Raw genomic sequence first — 20,700 nt, forward strand, 5'->3', positions numbered from 1 at the left:
TTAAGTAAGTCTGTTCTTTTTCTGTGCCAAATTTCTTGTAAAAGAAGAAAAATATAAAATAATCAAGAGGATGAATAAATGTTTAGCATGTTTTTCGAGCTGTTATAGTCTTCATGGCCCAAATCAGAACATGAGGGTAAACATCAGACGAGTGATGCCAAAATATAAAGTGCTGCAAAGAGTTCTTTCACATATAGATGTTTTAATGTAAATGTAATTTGGATATTAATATGTATACAAGTATGCCCAAGTAAACACATGTATAAGGTAATAAAATACTACTGACTAGAACTTTGTTATCATAAAAATAATTGTAAAATCTTGTAAAAGGGCATCGCTGACATCCCCCAAACCCAGGGAAGATGCCCCTGTATAGGTACCAGATGTGCTCGGCCACTCAGATTGACTCGGGTCTTGAATTTACAGGCGATTGGTTGTATGTGGCAGAGTCTAAACTAATTCGCTTGGCGCCCTTACGACCTGCCCCTACCCTGCGTCTGCTCGGCTGTATCCCCCCAGGCCGTTGCTAAACGCTAACGTTACCCTCATTTTAATGCTAACCGGCGCCACGAAGTAAACAGGCCGAGGAAGAGAGCTTTTGTTCTCGTAGTCTGAAGGTAGGCTACCGGGTCCGAACATTTTACAATTTTAATTTGCTATTTCATCATTGAATTCACTTCTGATATTAGTAGTTTTACGAAAATGTATGTCCAATTTAAAATGTATTTGAACGTTTTCGGAGTAAAGCCGCTCCACAAGACCTTGGACCCGCCGACCTCTCTCTGGTTCTCCGGTGGGGGGGGGGGGGGGGGGGGGGGGGGGGGGCAGGGCATAGTGATGCTTGCTGGAGGCTGCACAGGGTGTGTGGGATATAGCCACGCGGCTAGCCAGCGGGAGGTCAGCGGGGTGCCCACGGCCGAGTGCCCGCTGTCGGCTGTCCTCCAGTGTCCACGCACCCCTGGATGTGGAGCCTCTCACACTTTGCGGGCCCTGGCTCTCCTCTCACCCGCTAATACTGCCTCACCAGACCCAAATTCTCCACATTACATATTTACACACAAATCATATGAGCATATAAACTATTATTCTAGACTTATTTAAAATAATAATATAGGCAAGTCTCAAATTAAATTAACAGGCACTTGGCCCTGGACATGGACCCCGCAGCCCTCCAACCTCTTTTCCATTCAACAGCAATTTCTTTGCTCAAGAGCAAAGAACCTCATGAGTCATTTTGACATGCAAACTTGATATTTGGATAAGATTAACTTCATGTTCAAATTTTGACGTTGCTCTTATGCATCACCAGGGACATTTGGTACATGAGTACATCTAGCTGTCCTGCAATAACTTGTCTTCATTGAGGTTATAATGTTAACATTAGTTCAAATATTTTAGAAAGGTGTTGGTTTTTGATTCTGTGCTGCTGTTGACTTGCAATGCGTTTTACAGAGAGGCGAGAGGTGTTTCTCATGAGAAAGAATATCATAGAAACAGAGAAAATAAGAGGATGTCTACTTTTTAGGTACTGCGTCATTCATCAATAATTTGGTTTGATTCCAAAAAATCATGACATCAGCGTGTGCGCTGATGAGAAATTAAACCTGTTGGCGAAACAAACACGGAGCGTTCTGGGTGTGTCCACTGCACAGTGCCAGAAATACAAGTCAGATGAGTTTTTACTGTGTTCAAAGTTCTGCAGGGTGGACAGATTGTGGCGATTGAGCAAGAGGAGCGTTGATAGCACACTGCCTCCCTGTGGTGACTCACGGGAAAAAATACTTTTAGGCTTGTTGAGTGAAAGTTCAAGTGTCAGGCGGAAGACAGATTGTCGTACAGATTGCGTATTGTCAAATAGAAAGGTTATACAGTCTGTGTGTCAAGGTCCTACATTTAAAACAATCTCACAGTCAACGAAAGAAAGACAACATGTGTAGTGCAGTGGTTCCTAAAGTGGGGGTCTTGACCCTTACAGGGGCTCACAGGATGATTCTCGTAGGTCAAGAGATGGTAGGAAATAATAACAGCAGGAAATAATAACAAAAAAGTCCAACTCATTCGGATACACAAAATACTTTTATTTTCCTGACTTCTCTCAATTCATTGAGTGAATATCCCTCTCTGACTGAACTAAAAAAAACAGGTTGAGTAAGAAGACATACCTGTATATTTAAGGATGGGTGTTTCACGAGTTAATAAAGGAAAGAGAGCATGAAGATGGTCCATTAGGCACAAAGAAGAGACACAGTCGACCAACAAACACACAGGCTAACTCGTCATCTGATGATCATTAGAGTAAGACAGTACATCACCGTAGACCACTGACACCCTGCTGCTTAAATTATATTTTAGCACCAACACTGCAGCGAGATGCATCACAAACAATCAATCAGGGAATATAATGCACTATCCTAAGTGTTATTAACACATGACAAGTATATATACAATTTATACATCCATAAAAACAACATTATGACCTCAGAGAAATATTTCACAACATATCGCATGTATAAAAGATTCATATGAAGTGATAAATAAAGAACGTCTAAATCATTGTGTACGAACGACGAGCGTTTATGGATTAGCAATATCAAGAACAAGTTGCATTTTCTAATCTAGAGTAAAAAGAAAGATCTCCATCTTGTCTTGTTGATGTTGTTTGTTGGCTGGTCTCCTAATATACTCCAGGGCTGTTACGGATGCCACAACAGAGCACCATGGTGAAGATCATCTCGAAGATCTAAATGGGGAAAAAGGACGGAGCGGCTTAATTCAATACGTTTTATCATGACTTGAGCCACATCACACTACAGCCGTGTGAAATATCCATCTGCATTTTCACTCACCATGATGACAGCAACCACTAAAGCAGCCAGACCAATCAGGTAGAGCTTCTCCGAGAACAGCTCGATCACTTTACTGTGACAGCTCTGGAAGGAGGCACAAGTGCAGACGTTGACCATGCCGCTGTGATTACGTTTTCACCCCTCAAACCGCACAAACATCTTTGAATGCAAATGTCACTATGTGTTACTGATTGTTAATAATATGTGCATCCTTTGCAGTTTTGAGTGTCAAATGCACAGTTTTGGACAACTAACAACACATAACCCAAAAGTTATGAAGAAAATCAACACTAAAAGTGGGTCTCAACAGGCCATTCCTTTTTGACACCTCGTCAACGCTGGTTTAATCAAACTACAGCTTCATGTTCAGCTGTATTCGTTGAGCGTTTGGTTCGATGTTCTGATCAATAAATCCGCAGAATGATTGCAGAGTTCAAGTTGAAATTTCATAAAAGCTGAATTGTATAATTGTCCCTCTTTCTAAAGATGCTAATAAATGATACGTACATAAATCATATTTCATGTCTATTCTGCAACTTCACCACTGTATTCTAAGGATGGCAGACTATTTCCAATGAAGAACATTTCTCTCCCAGGTATTGTGTTCATTGTGAGTTTTAGTAAGAATGTATACCTGAGATTCCAGAAAATCGACTGGAGACTTTCTGGGACACAAGGTGCTGGCGACCTGCTTGAAGAGAGCGGTGTCGTCTCCTTTTCCACAGCAGTCGAGCTGAAGGGGACACAAAGAAACAAGAGGTCACTCACTCTACAACATACACGATCAAATAGATTTGTATCGCTCATACATATATTGAGTGATCATGACGTACCGTAGTGTGGAAAGCATCCAGCACCTTGATGGCAGAGTCTTTGCTGGGAGACCCTGAGACGTCCACAGCTTTGATGTAGGCGGAGTCGTAGAAGTTGATCAGTTCTTTGGAAATCTGTGTTTCAGAGACAACAGAGCAGGTTTACTGGAGCAGAGGTGGAAATGAATGTACACATCAAATATTCAGTAGCAGGCTTGTGTTTGCGTTGCTTACTCTGTCCCTGTTCATGAAACCCCACATTGCTGCGGCCACTTCACAAGCAAAGAGGATCACCAAGAAGAAGAAGAACTGAAGAAAGAAAATAAGGAAGAACGATTCATGTATTCAGACTCAAATGATCGTAAATGAATTAACTCAAAGAGAAGAGACTCACTGTTCCCAACAGGCACTGAGACTCTTGAATGGCACCGTAACAACCGAGGAAGCCCACAAGCATCATCACAGCCCCGACAGCTATCAGTATGTACACACCTGTAAACACGGAGACAAACAGGAATCTGTCAATCACACATGAGAATTCAAAGACAAGTAGTTCAACATGGCGGCGTTGTGTCCTGAGCACCACTAGGGGGCAGCAGTGTCAGAGCAGTGTGTTGATTCATTGATCCACATGTTGTAATGGACTGCCTGCATGTTTCTCTCGCCTTCCCTGTAGGATGACATGACATTATTGACATCCTGGAGATAAACAGCCCCCAGATCCTGAGAGCGAGAGGCAGTCAGAGCTGACTCTGTTCAGCTGTCAGGCCAGGAAATAGCTTCCAGGCACCCCCAACCCCCCACAACACCCCCTCTGCCCTGACCCCGAGCATTACCCTTCCCCGAGAAACAGAGGGAAACATGTGAACACACAGACACACACCCATATATATACACACATCTTTGTGTAATTAAACTGATGTAAAGAGGAGTCCAACAAAGACAAATCTACTGAGAGCTTGAGCAATGTATTAACCTTTTAAAAAGTATATATATATATGTAAATATATATATATACTTGACCATTTTCCACAGTGATGAATTGGCGTGCAACAGGTAGCCCTGCTGCAGGAAAACGTAAATGAATAGCAATAAAGCTCCGATTACAGCAGAGGTCTGGCTTATGTTTAACGTAGCTCAAAGGACAACGTTCAGCACACAAAGGTGAAAACAAATATCTATTGTACTGTCGGTATGGTGAGTTTAATTAAAAGTACTTGGTGATTTGAAGGCATTCATTACTATCTATTTTTTCTGAGCACTTTCTCGCCTTTTTGCACTCTGTGCTGATTGAGACCATGTGAAAATATTGAAACAGCTCCTAAATTGTTTTAAAACTAAATTTTCAGCAATAAATGTGGATGCTATATTAGCAGGCCAAGATACTAATTCCTTCAATCGGGTCCTTTATCTTTCTATCAGAGTGATTACAGGGAGTGACTTATTCTTGAGATTAGGCTTTTTACATAATACAACGCATTATTAGTTTATAGAAAACAATTACATGATACATTATTAAAGATTTGTCCTGTCCAAAAAAGCCTTGTCATGTTTCAGACGTAGCCAAGATTGTTAGCAATTCCACCAAAAAGAGATTTCCTCTCTTCCCTGAAATGATTTAATTAAAAATAATCAAGAAAAGGGAAAATTATCAAATGTGTCACGGAAAAAACAAATATTCGAGAAAACATTTGTGTCGCAGCACTTTCATTGCCAACCTGTCGGGTCTGAACCGCTGAAATGAACCACCTGACAGTATTTAAAGCAGTGCAACGCTACACCACTGCTTTTAGGAGGACAGTAGGAGTTTTTTTCTATTCTTCCACACACACAAATAAAACACAGACAGGCTTTAACATCTAGCCTGATGGTGCGATCTAAAAAACAGCTGTCTCAAACACCTCACACTGTACCTTACATGCCACGCATAGTCCTCACATCTACACTCTGTCTCTGTTTCAGCTCAATGCCCCCCCCCCCCCCCCCCTTGCTCTTTCAGGTTTTTGTTGCAGTGAGAAACAGGGCCAGTAACCCGGCAATGCGGCAAAGCAGGCATTATTTCCACCGCCTTCCATTACTATGACAACACCCTTTGAGGTTTGAAGGCTGTTGAGACTTTAAAGGAGACAGGCAATTTCATACCACCAGGGAAGTTCATTTATTTCTTGTATCCCAGTGTTATCTCCAGAGGGGGAGGTGAAGACCAACTAAAAGCCCCACTTGGACTTTTCTCATCTCGCAATATTGAACACAGAGCTGTGAAGTCATGTTCACACGGTCGGAGCATGACATCAATAAACTGAGATGAATCCAGTCGTACTGTGACTCAATGGATAAATGATGAGAAGAGGATTAATTATTAAAAAGGCTCTATATAAACATTTCCTCCTGTCATCTTGTTAACAGAAAGAGTTGGAACAGAAGAGGCAGAGCAGACAGGAATTGTGTATTTTACAGCTGACCTCCTGCAGGGAATATCCATATTCATATATATATATATACATTATACATATCATTTGTTGAACTGTTCCTTTAAATATCAGTTGAGGTGAGATTGAGATACAGTCAATTTTGTGCTATTTACTTTCCATAACATGTGTTCTTTCAGACTTGTGGAAAGAAAAGATCCCAAATACACATTCAGGTGTTTAAATTTACCACTTTGACGATTTGCATCTTTAGATTTCTCCAAAATCCACCAAAAGTTAGCGCTCCATAATGCCTCATTGCCTATTTGAGCAGAAAAGCTCAGATAACTTATCTGTTGGTTATTTCTTTCACATGCAGCGTGTATGTAAAGGTTGTTTTCTGTAAATGAGTCTGAGCCAGAAATCTCCACTTCATAAACACAAAACTTCAGACTTAAAGAAAACATGTGTGCCTTAATGTAGGTAATCAAGTGGGGAAGTTCAGTGGCGATATCTATTAGTTTCATTTTTTATTCACCAGGGAGTAGAAATTGGTTGAATTGTCAGTTGACGTGCAGAAAGGGAAAGCAGTTTGATTTTCCGTTGAAGTGAGAGAGAATCAGAGCTACTGTATCCCCTGTGTACGTCTCTGGTTTGAACTTTGAGAAACAGCATTATTACTGAGACTCGGAGCAAACAGAGTTGCAATGAATACGACTTTAAAACGCAAAAGGTCTTTGTTTATTGCCCTTTCCTGTTCGACAAAACAGTTAAAGTATCAACAGCTGTGAGGCTTCAGGGGAATAGTCTTTGTGTACATTGATAGACACAATTGTATATGAAATCCCTCCTTCACAGCCTGCACAATGCAACCGTCTTCTTTATTTATTTTAGTTATGAAATAATGCAGAACAGTTATTCAGGCTGAGGTTTCTGCATGATACATACTGGGCAAAGCAACTGAAGCATCTGTAGGGTGTCTCCCACAGCAGGCTGGAGCCCGAACCACACCAGACTACATACAACTGCCACCAATTATGATTTCAGGCACCGGTTGAGAGGAAGGAGAAATGTGTATTCTCAGCCTGACATAAATACCACGTTGGTGCGCCAACATGCTAAAAACATCCACTCCAAACTCTAATTTGAAGGGTAATGTGCAGATGTACGAGGTTATTTGAATTATGCAAGGGCGTATGTTCAAGGGAGGGTCACATAAAGAAAAGAAACGCTCCCTTGATCTTGCTAGGGTGGGCCTCGCTTGCCGCCCTGCCTTTAAAATCACGAGTGTGCCTTTGGCTCTATAAAAAGCACGGGCTCGCATTCACTCTGTATACTTACTGAGGGGTAAGTATGGGTCAGCAGCAGGAGCCCAAATGTGAATTAATGGGCTCACTGGAGTTCACCACCACAACTAACCAAGAACTAACCTTTGAAATGTTTAAATCATATCATGTATTGCAGGCTTCAGGGCCAATCTGTGGATTGCTGAGAACAGGGAAACAGACATGATTTAAGACTGTAGTTCGTGTTAGTGTGAAAGACCTCAGGCACATGTTCCTGATTCTTTGGAAAACTTTTACAAAGACATCCAGAGGCCATGATGGACTGCATGAATACAAAGCTCCAGACTATTCCTGAGGATCAAACACTTTAAAGTGCGAGCGACAGAAGGCACATGATGGCTTTATTTGTGCACCATGCTCAGAGTCCACATGTGTCTCAAAATCTGTCCGAGGTATCTGGCCTCTCTCTTGAAAGAACCTCGAGGCTGAAGTCATAAACACGTCTTGAGTTAGAGAAACATCACCTTCAGCGTGTGGTCATTAGCGTTCGAGAGACGGCCAGGTAAACACACTGGAGGGAATACGCTGCCTGTCACGCTGCGGATATACGCAGGTCCTGTTTCCTGGTCTTTGCTCAGGGGTCACACCACTCCTACTATTTATAGCCCCTCATGGGTCTAGCTGAGTGTGAAAGACAGGTATTTCTGTCAAATAGTTACATTGCATCACTCTGTTAACAGTGAGCTTCCTGTCAAGTGGAAAACGATGAATGAGGATAAGGAGTACGAGAGGAAGACTATAGAAATAGGAGGGAAGCAATGATGACCAAGCAACTTACAGGAAGTGAATCGATTATCAAGAACAAATTGGTATAGTAGCCCTGAAATAAATGTTTATTTTGTGAAGACTATATTCTCTGTTGGGTTGGCATTGATGGTTAATTCTGGAGCCCATCATTTGTTGTGTCGTAGTCGTTGACTGTATTATATTGTAAGATGTCCTTGTTATTTTGTCCACTCTGAGGCTGCTACACTCAGTGTACATTTAGCACTGATGAATGAAATGATAACAGCTTTCCCAACGTTAAAAAATGTGGAAAAACTACTTTCCAAGTCCACTTTCAAACAGTGTATGACGTGATGGCGAAGCTCTTCTGTTGATGGAGTATACTCACTGGTGTAGAAGGTGCCTGGTGCCTGGTGGTCTTCAAACTGGAGTATGAGGAGTTTGCTGGTTTGACTGTCATGGCGGAGCCACAGGGCCACTCCTAAGATCACACCTCCGGCCAGCTGTCCCCAAAGAGAAAATGGTTTTCATTATTTCCTTTCATTTTCTTTACTTTGGTGAAACCTCTGGGAGGATCAGAGCTTTTTTTAAATGTTCGACATTCCAGAGAGATGTTACCATCAATATTAAAACATCCTATCATTCAAGAGAGAGTTCACAAAGCCTGACTCTCCAAAGATCAAATCAGTTTCAAAACCTTTCGGCGAATGTTTCTCTGTGTGTTTAGCTCTGCCGTGAGGCTGTGAACTGTCCACTGTCCTTTCAGGGAAGTGACGAAAGGACATCCTGACAGCTCAGTGACCTACGGCACAGACCACGTCCTCCCTACATTGTTTAAAAGCCAACTCAAGAACTTTGTTATTCAACTTTATCGCCCTTGACCTCTCCTCTATTCTGTGTATCCTGATAAAAGTGGTATCATGTGAAAGCTGATGGAGCGTAAACTACACTCACGGATCAGTGCAATTTATTGTTCACATGCTGACGCTCTTTTTCTTTATGCCACTGTTTATTTCAGGATATCTGCACATTTAGTGCCATGCACTCTGTTGTTCTCCAAGAAACAGGAAACTAAATCCTCTCCATGAAAAATAGCAAAACGAGGAAGAGAGGACTTTACAATGACAACACCAACAGAGGAAACACTCCATCAAGTGCGACGTGTCCAGGATGTGCTGGCTTATCTAAAAAAAGATGACTGTGGAGAGAAACTCAAATGGAAATTCCCAAACAAGCAGTGACCAATTCTGACTGTGCAAGGCCAAGAGTGAACAAATTAAGTGGATGGCACATCTGCAGGACGTCTGACGCGATGTACGAAAGTGTAAAATGTAAACAGCATGGTGGCTCTTATTACTGAAACAACTTTTCAGAAAACATGAAGGGTGAATGTACAATAAATGAGGTGTTTCCTGAGCTCCTCAGAGGTTCAAAGGAGTCTGGTGCAGGTAGGAACAAAGGAAATGTAACAGGGAAAACAGCTCTCCCCTCCCCCAGTAAGCCCATTACCCCTGTTCAGTCTACCTCTTTATGTGTGTTTAATCTGGGGGGAACCAGACTCCTTGAAATAATAAGAAACCATCCAACAATGACAGAAATTTGGTTCACTTTTACACCAGAAACAACTTCAGAAATCAGACCTTCCGGTCTGGAGTAGTACTTGAATATTATGAACAGGAGTTGAATCAATGAAATTTTTGATCTAAAACAGCGGAAATGTGAGAGAAAACCTGTATTAACCCCTGTGAGAGGACTGAAGCCCACCCAGTGTGAAGTGCTCCTCAGAGCCATGCAGAAAGTAGCTGTTGATGAAGAGCATTTCAACTCCTGGACAAGGTTTAGTGCGCTCTGCCTCTTCTACTGATGCTGCTGTCCTCTCAAAGACACAGCAGCATAATGAATAGTCCACAGCAGGGCGGGAAACTCTGTCCAGGACTTGTAATCTATTAACTTTAAGCCTTGAGCTACACAGACGTGTGGCCTAAACGTGCAGCCGCTTAATCAATCAACAAGAAGAGGAAAAAGCAGTTGTTTTTAAAAGCAGAAGTTAATCAAACATCAAAGGCGCAAAGTCAAAATCTATTTCCGAGTAAAATATGTTCAACTCACCCAGAAAATAAAATTAAAGAGAAATAACATATATTTTATGCATTTCGTGCAGCCCGCCAAAACCATGTTGCCAGTTTTTTTTATCAGCTCGTCCTTTTGCCCAAATCAAAAGCTAGTGAGGTCAGCCTACTGTCCCGGTTCACACAGCCAGAGTTTATTCAGGCCAGTTGGAGTATAAGCGCCTCGATGCTGCAAACTCCTCCTTTATAATCAAGAGTGAAAACCGAGACGGAGAACTGCCCACCACGTGAAGCGGACAGGAGGAGGAGAAGGCTGAGGGAACAACAAGCTCCCCATCCGCAAGAGCGAACATAAAGAGCACTATTTGTTCCTCTGCCAGTTCAAAAATGGGTTCTAGTCAGATGAAGTGGAGCACAGAAATCCTCGTTTCTTTCCCGAGGACAAGAAGTAGAAAGACAGAAAGGAAGGACGTAGACCTACACTTTCCAATATTTTAATCATAAAAAAGCATGTTTATGAAATTGTTTAATTTGTTGTAATTCAGCAATGAGGAAATAATAATCCGCACCACAAACAATGGACCATTTTTTTCACATGCCTATTTTGAATCTGTTGACAATCATTTAAGATATCGCGATAATTAACAGACATAAATAAAGGAGACAAAATAAATTGCACGTCTTTGCAGTGAGCAATGACGCCCCCTGGTGGCACACCACACACAGGTGGGGGCTAATTATAGTGCAGACTATCCACAACTAACTAACTGACTCTCACATCCGTAAATCACTGAGCTATAGAGAAGGCACACGATCAGACTCTTTGATGGTATGGGCGGATGTGCGCGTGCATGGCTCCAGGGTCACACCTTCTATAGCCAGCTGTGCATGAAGACGACAAGTCCCCCCCTCCCCCCTGACAGTCACAGCCGCTGACCAATAACCCTCCGAGTGACGACGTTAAGTGAGAAAAATTGGGCAGCGATGACAATTTCAACAGTTTTTAATTGCAGAACTTGACAGCGTGTTCTTACAAATGCAGAGTCCACTGGGCATGCTCCATCTGATCTGAGAGGAGAGCTGGGCACGGTGTGAATAACAGGCAGTTTGGGCGTTTCTTTGGGGGCGGGTTTGACGCCTTCTCATCTCCGATTCTCTTGGTTTTGTTCAACCACGCAGCAGAGACAACACTATTTCCCCTCCCTTTCAAATAGACCGGGTGTTTTCGACCCAGCGACGCGTGAAGGCGAGGTAAAGTTCCTGAGCAGGAGAGCATCTCTGTGCAGAGACAAAGAGCTGCCGTGTGTCGTTAGGCGCAGAAGAGGGAGCGGGCTGAGCGCGTCGGTGTGAAGGAGGTGAGTCTGTAGGCAGACTGGAAGCAGCGCCGAGCCTCCATCAGGCGCTGGCGGACAGGCGCTGTCCGCTCAGCACCACCGCAGTCACCTTGCTGTGAAAGTCACAAACCTGCTCAGGATCAATCTGATCAATTACCGCAACTTGGGGAGTCCAATGAGCCGGACTTGTTGTCTGCCGGCGGGAGGGACATTTGTCAGCGTTTGTCCTTTTTATCTCGACATCTTGGATTTACAGACGATATGACGTCCATTCTTAATGTGATGCCATTGGCTGCAATCATTTTGGATTTCGATTTTTATCCCCTCCAGTGAGTGTGGCAGCTATAAACGTTTACGATCCTCCAGTTGCACGACAGGTGCTTGTCGAACCCCCCCCCCCCCCCCCCCCTCCAGCGCTTAGAGTGAGTGTAGCCTGATGCGCGTCGAGCACATTACTTTCATAGTTTTGTGAGAAACGACAGGTTGTTCCGCGCGCTGCTTCCTTTATGTAATTGTTCTCCTCGCTGTAATCACTGCTGTGCGTGGTTGCACGGGGTCGCCTGAGACTTAAACTTTGCGATGAAGGGAACTTCTTGGAGAAATGCCTAAGGGACGCAATGGGCCTGAGCGACGACAAGGATCGCATTGTGATAAACGTGGGAGGGATCAGACATCAGACATACCGCAGCACCCTGCGCACTCTACCTGGCACTCGCCTGTCCTGGTTGGCCGAGCCTGATGCACCCAACCACTTTGACTATGATGCCAAGATCGAGGAATTTTTCTTCGACCGCCACCCTGGCGTGTTTGCACATATCCTTAACTACTACAGGACAGGCAAACTGCACTGCCCGGCCGATGTCTGCGGTCCTCTCTACGAGGAGGAACTGGCCTTCTGGGGCATCGATGAGACAGACGTGGAGCCATGCTGTTGGATGACCTATCGCCAGCACCGGGAGGCAGAGGAGGCCCTTGATAGTTTCGGCGGGGGGGGCTTGTTAGATCTGGGGAACGACGATGGGGAGCCCGAGCAGGAGCACGCTGGCGAGGATGATGTGGATGAGATGACGAGGAGGCTGGCGCAGGGAGACACTCATGATGCCAGGAGTGGAAGCTTGTGGAGCCGGTGGCAGAAACATGTTTGGGCTCTGTTTGAGGACCCTTACTCCTCTAAATATGCAAGGGTAAGTTGCCTTTAACTCTTAATATGCTTGCAATGGTTTCGTTCTTCTTATTGAACTTAAGATCTGAGGCCTGAGTTATCACGGGCACATTCTGAGCTGTAAAACACACCAACGTGTTTAACTTCTGGTATGAAACAGTCAAAGTTGCATGAACAAGAGTTTAGTTTTTGCATGCTTGATGGTGTAACACATGATTGATGGCTCTTGGAAGGTAAAGGAGCTTTTGATGACCTTGAAACTGCCCTCCCATGGGTCGCCACTGCAGGGATGTGACTGTACAGATAAGAAGTGGCGGAATCGTTTACATGCAAACGATCACTCCCACCCTGCTCCATCTCGCAGGAGAAGATAAAGGGTGGTTGTGACTCTCACCGGTCTCTGGATTGATATTTATACGTTAGGAAACCAGATCTTTGGCACCACCAGGATTTCAGTGGCAGACCTCCAGACAAGAATTGGGTTGCTGTTCGAGGTGACATTTTTTGTTGTGGGCATTTTTCCATCTGGGCGTTATGCCTCTTGATGGTGACAATGAAATGACTTTACACCTTCCGATTTGTTTTGTTTTACCACAGCCCCCTAGAACGACCGCTGTGCAGCCCACTGGTTTAACAGCTGCAGCACTGATTGGTGTAATTAGTTACCAGGCCCCATCCAGCAAGTGTAAACTGTATTGACATGTTCTCGCTCTTACAGCAAGCATCACCGGAAGTGGTTTTACCAAACACACACACACACACACACACACACACACACACACACACACACACACACACACACACACACACACACACACACACACACACACACACACACAGTCTCCTTTCAAATTCCACCCTCTGCATGCAGGGGCATTTCCCAAAGCGGAAAACGACGAGGATGTGTCCCACATTTAAGATTGAGAAAGACAAAGCTGGGAGCGAAGATTGACAGAGCTCCACTAAAAACGGCAAGAAGATTAATTAGAAGTGAGCCTCAAAATTAATTACAGTCTCTATTCACAGCGGATACGTCAGTGGGAAACTATTGTCGCTGCATATCACTGCAGGCCTGTGATTTGCCAGTAACAGTGAGAATTGGCCAACACAAGGCGCAAACAATCTTCGCCTGTCACCCTCCCTCCAAGCCACACTGTTCCCAACTGTCACAAAGACACATCATCTACTGTGAGAGGAGTTCTAATACGATGCAGCGTTTGTGTAACGGTCTGCAGGGTGGGATGTTCAGAGGTCTGAGCAAGCCGGTGCATCAGGAGGCATCAACGTGGCTTTTATCACACTGAAGTGTGCTGGCAGTAATGGGGATGCTTTATTCCCCAACTCCATTTGATAACTGATGGCTGGACAAAATAACAAGCGCACCTGTCAGTTAGGATTATTTTAATCAAACACATATATGACAATTATTTTCTCAATTAATTGAATAATGAAATATTGAAACATGCCCATCACAACTTTCTTCAACCAATGTTGACATGAGAGAAGAAAGGAAAGCAATCATCCTCAATTTAGGAGGCAGAGACAGTTCATTTTGATACATTTGTGCTCAAAATAAATTACCTTAACGATAACTAGATTATCAAAATTGTTGTAGATTAATTTTCTGTTCAACTATTCAATTGACTACTTGTTTCAAATCCAGTGTCAAAAAAAAAACTAAAATATCTGTTCTTACTGCATCTGTGAAGTATTGGTTACTCACTAGGATGGCCCCACAGGTTGAGGTAATTGGTTAAATTTATTCAGGAGTATATACCATGTATAGTCAAGACGCTCTCAAACAAATCTGCAATTAATTAAATAAGCACAAAGCAGCAGACAGTAAATCTGTGGCTCTTTAGGCTCCTGATGGGAAGTTGCCCGCTTTGCTAGTTGGTATTCAAGCCTTTGATTCCAATCTGTTATTTTTTGAGGTCGTATTTTCAGTGTGGTTGACTTGTATTATATTCTTGGGTGTACTTTGCACAGTGCATACTGTAGAGGGGGTGGACAAAACAATATTATGCAATCCAACACAACACCACATATTGCCTTAAAAACTCACACACAATCTCTTTACCAACAAACGCTGGACACTATTAGCTTGACAACGGCTCATTTCTAAGTAATTTTGTATCTGATTGAGTTAAAATGTACGCGTTGAATTTAAAGAGTTAAAAAACTTACAGAGCAATTCACATGCCACATACTGTAAATGGCAAGTCGTCTCCATCTTCATTAAAGCTGGTGTGTGTCTTCTTTGCTCAGCGTGAGCCGTCTCCCTGAACAAAGAGGACTGAACAGCAGTCAGCAGTGCTGTTGTCTCTGCTAACACACAGTTTCCCTCCGGACCGTCGTACTAACGTGGATGGGAAGCAGACATTCATGTGATTTCCTCAGCACAATGCGATGAATTGCCAGTGATGAGATGTCATGATGAGGGCCTGTTTTCCATCTCGTGCTGCGTGCCTGCCCTAGAGACGCACAGCGAATGGAACTGATTAAGAGGCTGTCTCTTCTTTGTGCAGCGGACTATATATATGTAAGACGTCCTCATACCCAGACACGTCCACCTCCAACTAACCTCCTCCCTGAAGCTGTTCACTACTCCTCCCAGCTACTTAACAAGGCCGCGCATTAGTCTATGCAGCACTAACGAGCCTCACTTACTCTTATAACGACGTCGTCGTGCACGAACACACTGCTATTGATCCAATTGTTTGTGATTCATCGGATGATTCAGTATATCTGCTCTTCCTGTCTGAATCTTTGTCCAGAAATTCTGATCTATTGACGTCCCACTCCCATGAAGATAAAGCAGTGTTTTGTCCATTTCAACTACAGCGAACACACACTGCAAACCAGTACAGGATGATCAGAGCAGGCTGACACGAGGACAGGGCTGCAATCAATACCCAGGAGAGAATACTGTATCGGTTACGCCCATGTAGTATGCATTAGACACAGCTTAAATGTGATGAAATGTGATCATCTAATCAATACATAATGAAGGCGAAAGTACACGATTGCCTTTCAGGGAAATATAGGTTTCTCCTACAAGTTTGTCATCAGCTCAGCAAGCCTCTCCGCTCACTACGATTCCCGAGAGTTGATCATCTGGATAGTATGACCTTACGTAGGGAAAACCTAGCGGTGGTGCTGAAGGGAAGAACCCCAGCTGATTTTAGCCATGTGGGAGAATGTCCTGTCTGCTGCGGACTCTAAGTAGTTCTAATGTAGCATGCTCCTGAAAATGCCTTGACCATGAGATAGACTCCTGAATCAAGACACATAGAGAGCAGAGATAGAGGAAGGGGGAGTGAGAGAGTGCCAATGCCACTGTCACTGTCAAACCAGACGGCACTGTCTCTGATAATATATTGAATTGCATTGTGTGCTGCTGGGTGTTGAGTTTGATTATATTGCATGACTTACTGTGCTCCTCTCTGTCCTGCTTCCCTCTCCCTTCTCTCTCCCTTCCTTCTGCACCCTATATGTACTCCCCCGCTCAGTGGGTGGCTCTCGCCTCGCTCTTCTTTATTCTGGTGTCCATCACCACTTTCTGTCTGGAGACCCACGAGGCCTTCAACCCGATCATCAACCGCACCGAGGTGGAGGTGGTGAACAACGTCACAGTGGTGCACACCTACCAGGAGACCGAGACTGCGCTCTACCTCACCTACATCGAGGGCGTTTGTGTGGTGTGGTTCACTTTTGAATTTCTAATGCGAATAACTTTCTGCCCCAATAAATGTGACTTCATTCGGAACGCCCTGAACATCATCGACTTTGTGGCCATCCTGCCCTTCTACCTTGAGGTCGGCCTCAGCGCGCTCTCCTCCAAGGCGGCCAAGGATGTGCTGGGCTTCCTGCGAGTTGTCCGCTTCGTGCGGATCCTGCGTATCTTCAAGCTGACCCGTCACTTCGTGGGGCTGAGGGTGCTGGGCCACACGTTGAGGGCCAGCACCAACGAGTTCCTGCTCCTCATCATCTTCCTCGCCCTCGGTGTCCTCATCTTTGCTACTATGATCTACTACGCTGAGAGGATTGGAGCGAACCCCAACGACCCTCGAGCCAGTGAGCACACGCAATTCAAGAACATCCCGATCGGATTCTGGTGGGCTGTGGTGACCATGACCACCCTCGGCTACGGAGACATGTACCCTAAGACGACCTCCGGTATGCTGGTCGGAGCCCTGTGCGCCCTGGCAGGTGTGCTGACCATCGCCATGCCCGTCCCTGTGATTGTCAACAACTTTGGAATGTATTACTCTCTGGCTATGGCGAAACAGAAACTACCAAAGAAAAAGAATAGGTATATCCCGCGGGCACCCCAACCAGGTTCTCCAAACTTCTGTAAGACAAGCATCAGCTCCCAACAGCCAAGCCCCATACCCCATGACGACGTTTTCGAGGTGAAGTTTCAAGGTAAGAAACAAAGCTGATATACTGGTGTCTCATCACGCCTCTGTCCTCCCTGAAGCAGCCACATCACTATTCAGCTTTTCCATTGTTTGTCTGTTCCCACACTTCACACAATCAGCTGATGATTCAGGCACGAGATTAAACAAATTATTTTCACACCGAAAACAATCAATAAAATATGTGATGAAAAGCATCTTCTACTCTGGCTAGGAGAACAGAGAGATTGAGGCAGACCGTGAGTAATCTCGCTTATGAGTTTGCACTTCTTAATGCAGTGACTCACGCCTCCTCTCTCTTAAGACTAACTGAGAGTGTAATCACCATGTATTTGTAATGTTAAGAACGTGTAAGTAGATGTGGTCTATTTAAACCCAGATGATAATAGTCACTCAGCAGTTATTCAGCTATTTACACCCGGCCAAGTTGAACATGCTACTTAATTTAACAATAATTAGCGAGCCGAAAGGCGAAAGATTTAGGAGTAGTATAAAGAGTGAGAGGTCGGGTGCAAATAGCATTGTTGGCTACAGATATCTGGGTTCTAACAGCATCAGTCATTTAAAAGTGTGGAAGTCAAATTCTATAAAATGCTGGTATATTTAACAAGATTCTTTCTTAATTGTTTTCTTAAAAGATTCCAAGTTGAACGGTGAGGCAGCTAACGCAGCGCTGGCCAACGAAGATTGCCCTCATATAGACCAGGCCATATCTCCGGAGGAAAGCTTCAGCCCAAGCGAGAGAGAGCGGCCCTGCTTCCTGGTCACCACTTCTGAACGCCCCAACCACACAGGGGGCAGAGTGAGGAGGGGTACGTACAGTAACAGCCAATCACAGGCCCCTCAGACACCGACACCCTGTAGACCGTAGACAGGACACACTCTTTTTCCCCCTCTTTACTGAGTGTTACGTCTCAGTTTTCACAGGCACACACACACACATACACACACAACAACAACAACAACAAACCTCTAATTACACACTCTCACAGCAGCTGCTTCTCCTCATTCCTCCCTTTGGGAATTGAATATATATTGTATATATACCAAGTCACACCAACATCTGTTAAGGCCAAGCACAATCACCACCATGTCAATGATAATGATCCACATCTACTTCATATATTTTTTGATACCATGCATAATGTAATACCCCTATTTATTTACGAGCAAGAAAGTCATTTTCAAGATTTATACGATCTAGAATGTGTTGTCTTACATGCCTAAGAAAGTACTGATGTGCTCTCTGTGTACCATGTATGTATATGTGTTTTAATGATAAATATCATGCAGGATGCTGACTTACGAGGATTACATTGCCCTTGACCATAACGGTGCATGAAGTGTCTTGCTGATGGGTGCTATCAGTATGGTGAAGGAGCACTACACAAACGGAGGAAGGCTAATGTCAAATATTGCCATTGGTGTTATTCAGAGCCAAATTCTAATTCACAGATGTTTACACGTTATTACCAGGGTTAAACCCTTTGTGTTTGTTTTATTCATTTAGTATTCATCTACAAAACATTTCTCTGAGAAAGTCGCGTTAGTCTGTGATCAAGCCAGCACAGCAACAGTAAATGGCGTACAGTTTGAAATTCTACCTGTAGCTGAGAATCCATTCCCGACCTGAGGTGCCGACCTTTCCGAATCTTTTGTAGTGTTATACTCCAAACCATTCCAGTACCACCCGGTGCATGCTGTTCTACTCCTGATGCACTCAATGCATGGAGAAAAATAATCTGTCTCGAGTCTGTGTTGACTTGTTTCTTTGGTGACAAAAACAAGAAAGCAACAGGTGTAGTATTACCAGTGAGGAACAACCAAACCATTTGTAATGGATTCAGTGCTGCAGTGTACTCAGAACGTTCTCTGTTTTTCAAATGAAGGTTATGAAAAGCCTTGGAGCCTTAACAGCATGTCTGGCATGAGCGGGGATGCCTCTGGAGTGTCCTCAGTGTCTGCCCTACCCTGCAGCCCACCTTGTCTAATGCAGCACTCACATTCCCCCATCCCATCCATTATGTAGCATGGTTGAGTAGCAGACACAATGCCATTGGAAGGCCAGTCCACACGTACCTGTTGCCTTCACTCTTGTTTTTTTTTCATTTTGATTTCATTTTTTTTCTGGAAAAACTGTATCTTAACTGTGTCTAATACTCAAGCTTTCCCAAGTGTTCTCCTTGGGTGTGTCATCATATGCTAGGCTAGAAAAAAACATCGGCACATGCCACTCTGCATGGGTCACCTCAGTTGCGGACAAAGCACTGTTCTACTTCTACCGCAGGCTAACCCCACTCTTTCCCTGTGTTTACATCATTGCCTGTTGCTCTGTTGCTTTTGATCTCACATACTCTTCTGCCAATAACTTTTATCTCATCTGCTTTTTACAATTTTGTGAAAGAAACTTTCATAAGATGTAAACCCTGCAAAAGATATGCTGGACATTAACAATAGAAGGCTCTGAAACATATCCAAAAGGTGCCATTGCCAGCTGTTAAGGAAAGTCCACTTAATTAAGTGCTTTGTACGTTGCAAAGTAGAGACGTTATTCTGAAAGCGCAATCCAGACGAGGCTCAATGTTATCTGAGAGGCCAATAGAAAAAAAAAGGAACATGATGTTCATGATGTCCAATGCAATATGGAGATGATGACAACTTCTATGATACTAGTGATGAATACATTTAATGTCAACAGAACTAAAACTGTTTTGTTCATTTGCATGAACTGCATGAAAAATTATGTTCAACAAGAAGCTAACTGTATCACAGTACCTGTAAGAAAAAAAAAGAAGAAGCTTGAGACAGCTTTACAAGAGACTCAGTCACAGCAGAGATTTTTATGTAGCCGCCATTCTTTGCCTTTCCCCAAATTCATAGATTTATTTTCTTGTATTTATTTGACTGGAGATGCCTCCAACTAAAAGAGCGTGATTTGACTTGAACAATTTGTAATAAAGCCAACTAATGCTGTTATGAGCATAAATAGTTTTTATACAAATATATTTAATGGTAGTTATTAGTTTTTAAACAGTATCTGTAGTCTGCCTAAATTAAGGCAAGACTCAAGAATTATAAAACAATGGTGCCTTCATACCTGGTGAGGCAAAGTAAAAGAGACGTAGTCAGTGTTACCAGTGTGGCATCAGTACACTTTACCATGCTCATAACAGTGTAACGAAAGCTTTATTTTATAAGGTGCATCTTGTACCTTTTGTACAACACTCGTACCCTTAATCACAGTAAATTGGTTAGTATTGTTACACCATCAAACACACACTAGTATTTAATACACAGCTCCAAGAAGGAACAAAATAACAGCTGAAAATACTGACTTTATAGTCCCCATCTTAAGAATTGTTTTTGTATGATAAAGCACAAATTATTAACGGGGACCAGGCAACTCTACAGAGCCGAAATATATCCAGAGATGTCACGATGACTTCGGCAGTACGTCTGTTTATAGATTTAAAACATCAACACCGTTACGTGTGTTGATGCTGTGCCAATAATTATGCACAGTTTTTCAGGGCACTGTAACAAATTTGGTGTTGACCAATCAGAAATGTTCATTTC

The 20,700-nt window shown here is 43.5% G+C and overlaps 2 protein-coding genes across 2 annotated transcripts; one reads left to right on the forward strand and one right to left on the reverse strand.

Moving 5' to 3' along the window:
• Positions 1-2,057: 2,057 nt before the first annotated feature.
• On the reverse strand, positions 2,058-10,394 carry LOC306781808 (CD81 antigen-like). Its single transcript, XM_079274834.1, has 8 exons — positions 10,248-10,394; positions 8,527-8,641; positions 4,053-4,150; positions 3,893-3,967; positions 3,680-3,793; positions 3,481-3,579; positions 2,847-2,930; positions 2,058-2,740 (listed from the first exon to the last, which is right to left on the reverse strand). Exons 1-8 carry the CDS (start codon positions 10,311-10,313, stop codon positions 2,675-2,677), a joined length of 717 nt encoding a protein of 238 aa, XP_079130960.1. The 5' UTR covers positions 10,314-10,394; the 3' UTR covers positions 2,058-2,674.
• A 1,764-nt stretch (positions 10,395-12,158) lies between these two features.
• On the forward strand, positions 12,159-19,153 carry kcnc1b (potassium voltage-gated channel, Shaw-related subfamily, member 1b; the record flags this gene model as incomplete). The annotated part of the gene is made up of 4 exons (XM_079274810.1): positions 12,159-12,725; positions 16,216-17,131; positions 17,763-17,936; positions 19,014-19,153. 4 exons carry the CDS (start codon positions 12,159-12,161, stop codon positions 19,151-19,153), a joined length of 1,797 nt encoding a protein of 598 aa, XP_079130936.1.
• Between the last annotated feature and the right edge of the window lie 1,547 nt (positions 19,154-20,700).

This window comes from Melanostigma gelatinosum (genome assembly GCF_949748355.1).
Source record: "Melanostigma gelatinosum genome assembly, chromosome: 1".
Taxonomy (NCBI): Eukaryota; Metazoa; Chordata; class Actinopteri; order Perciformes; family Zoarcidae; genus Melanostigma; species Melanostigma gelatinosum.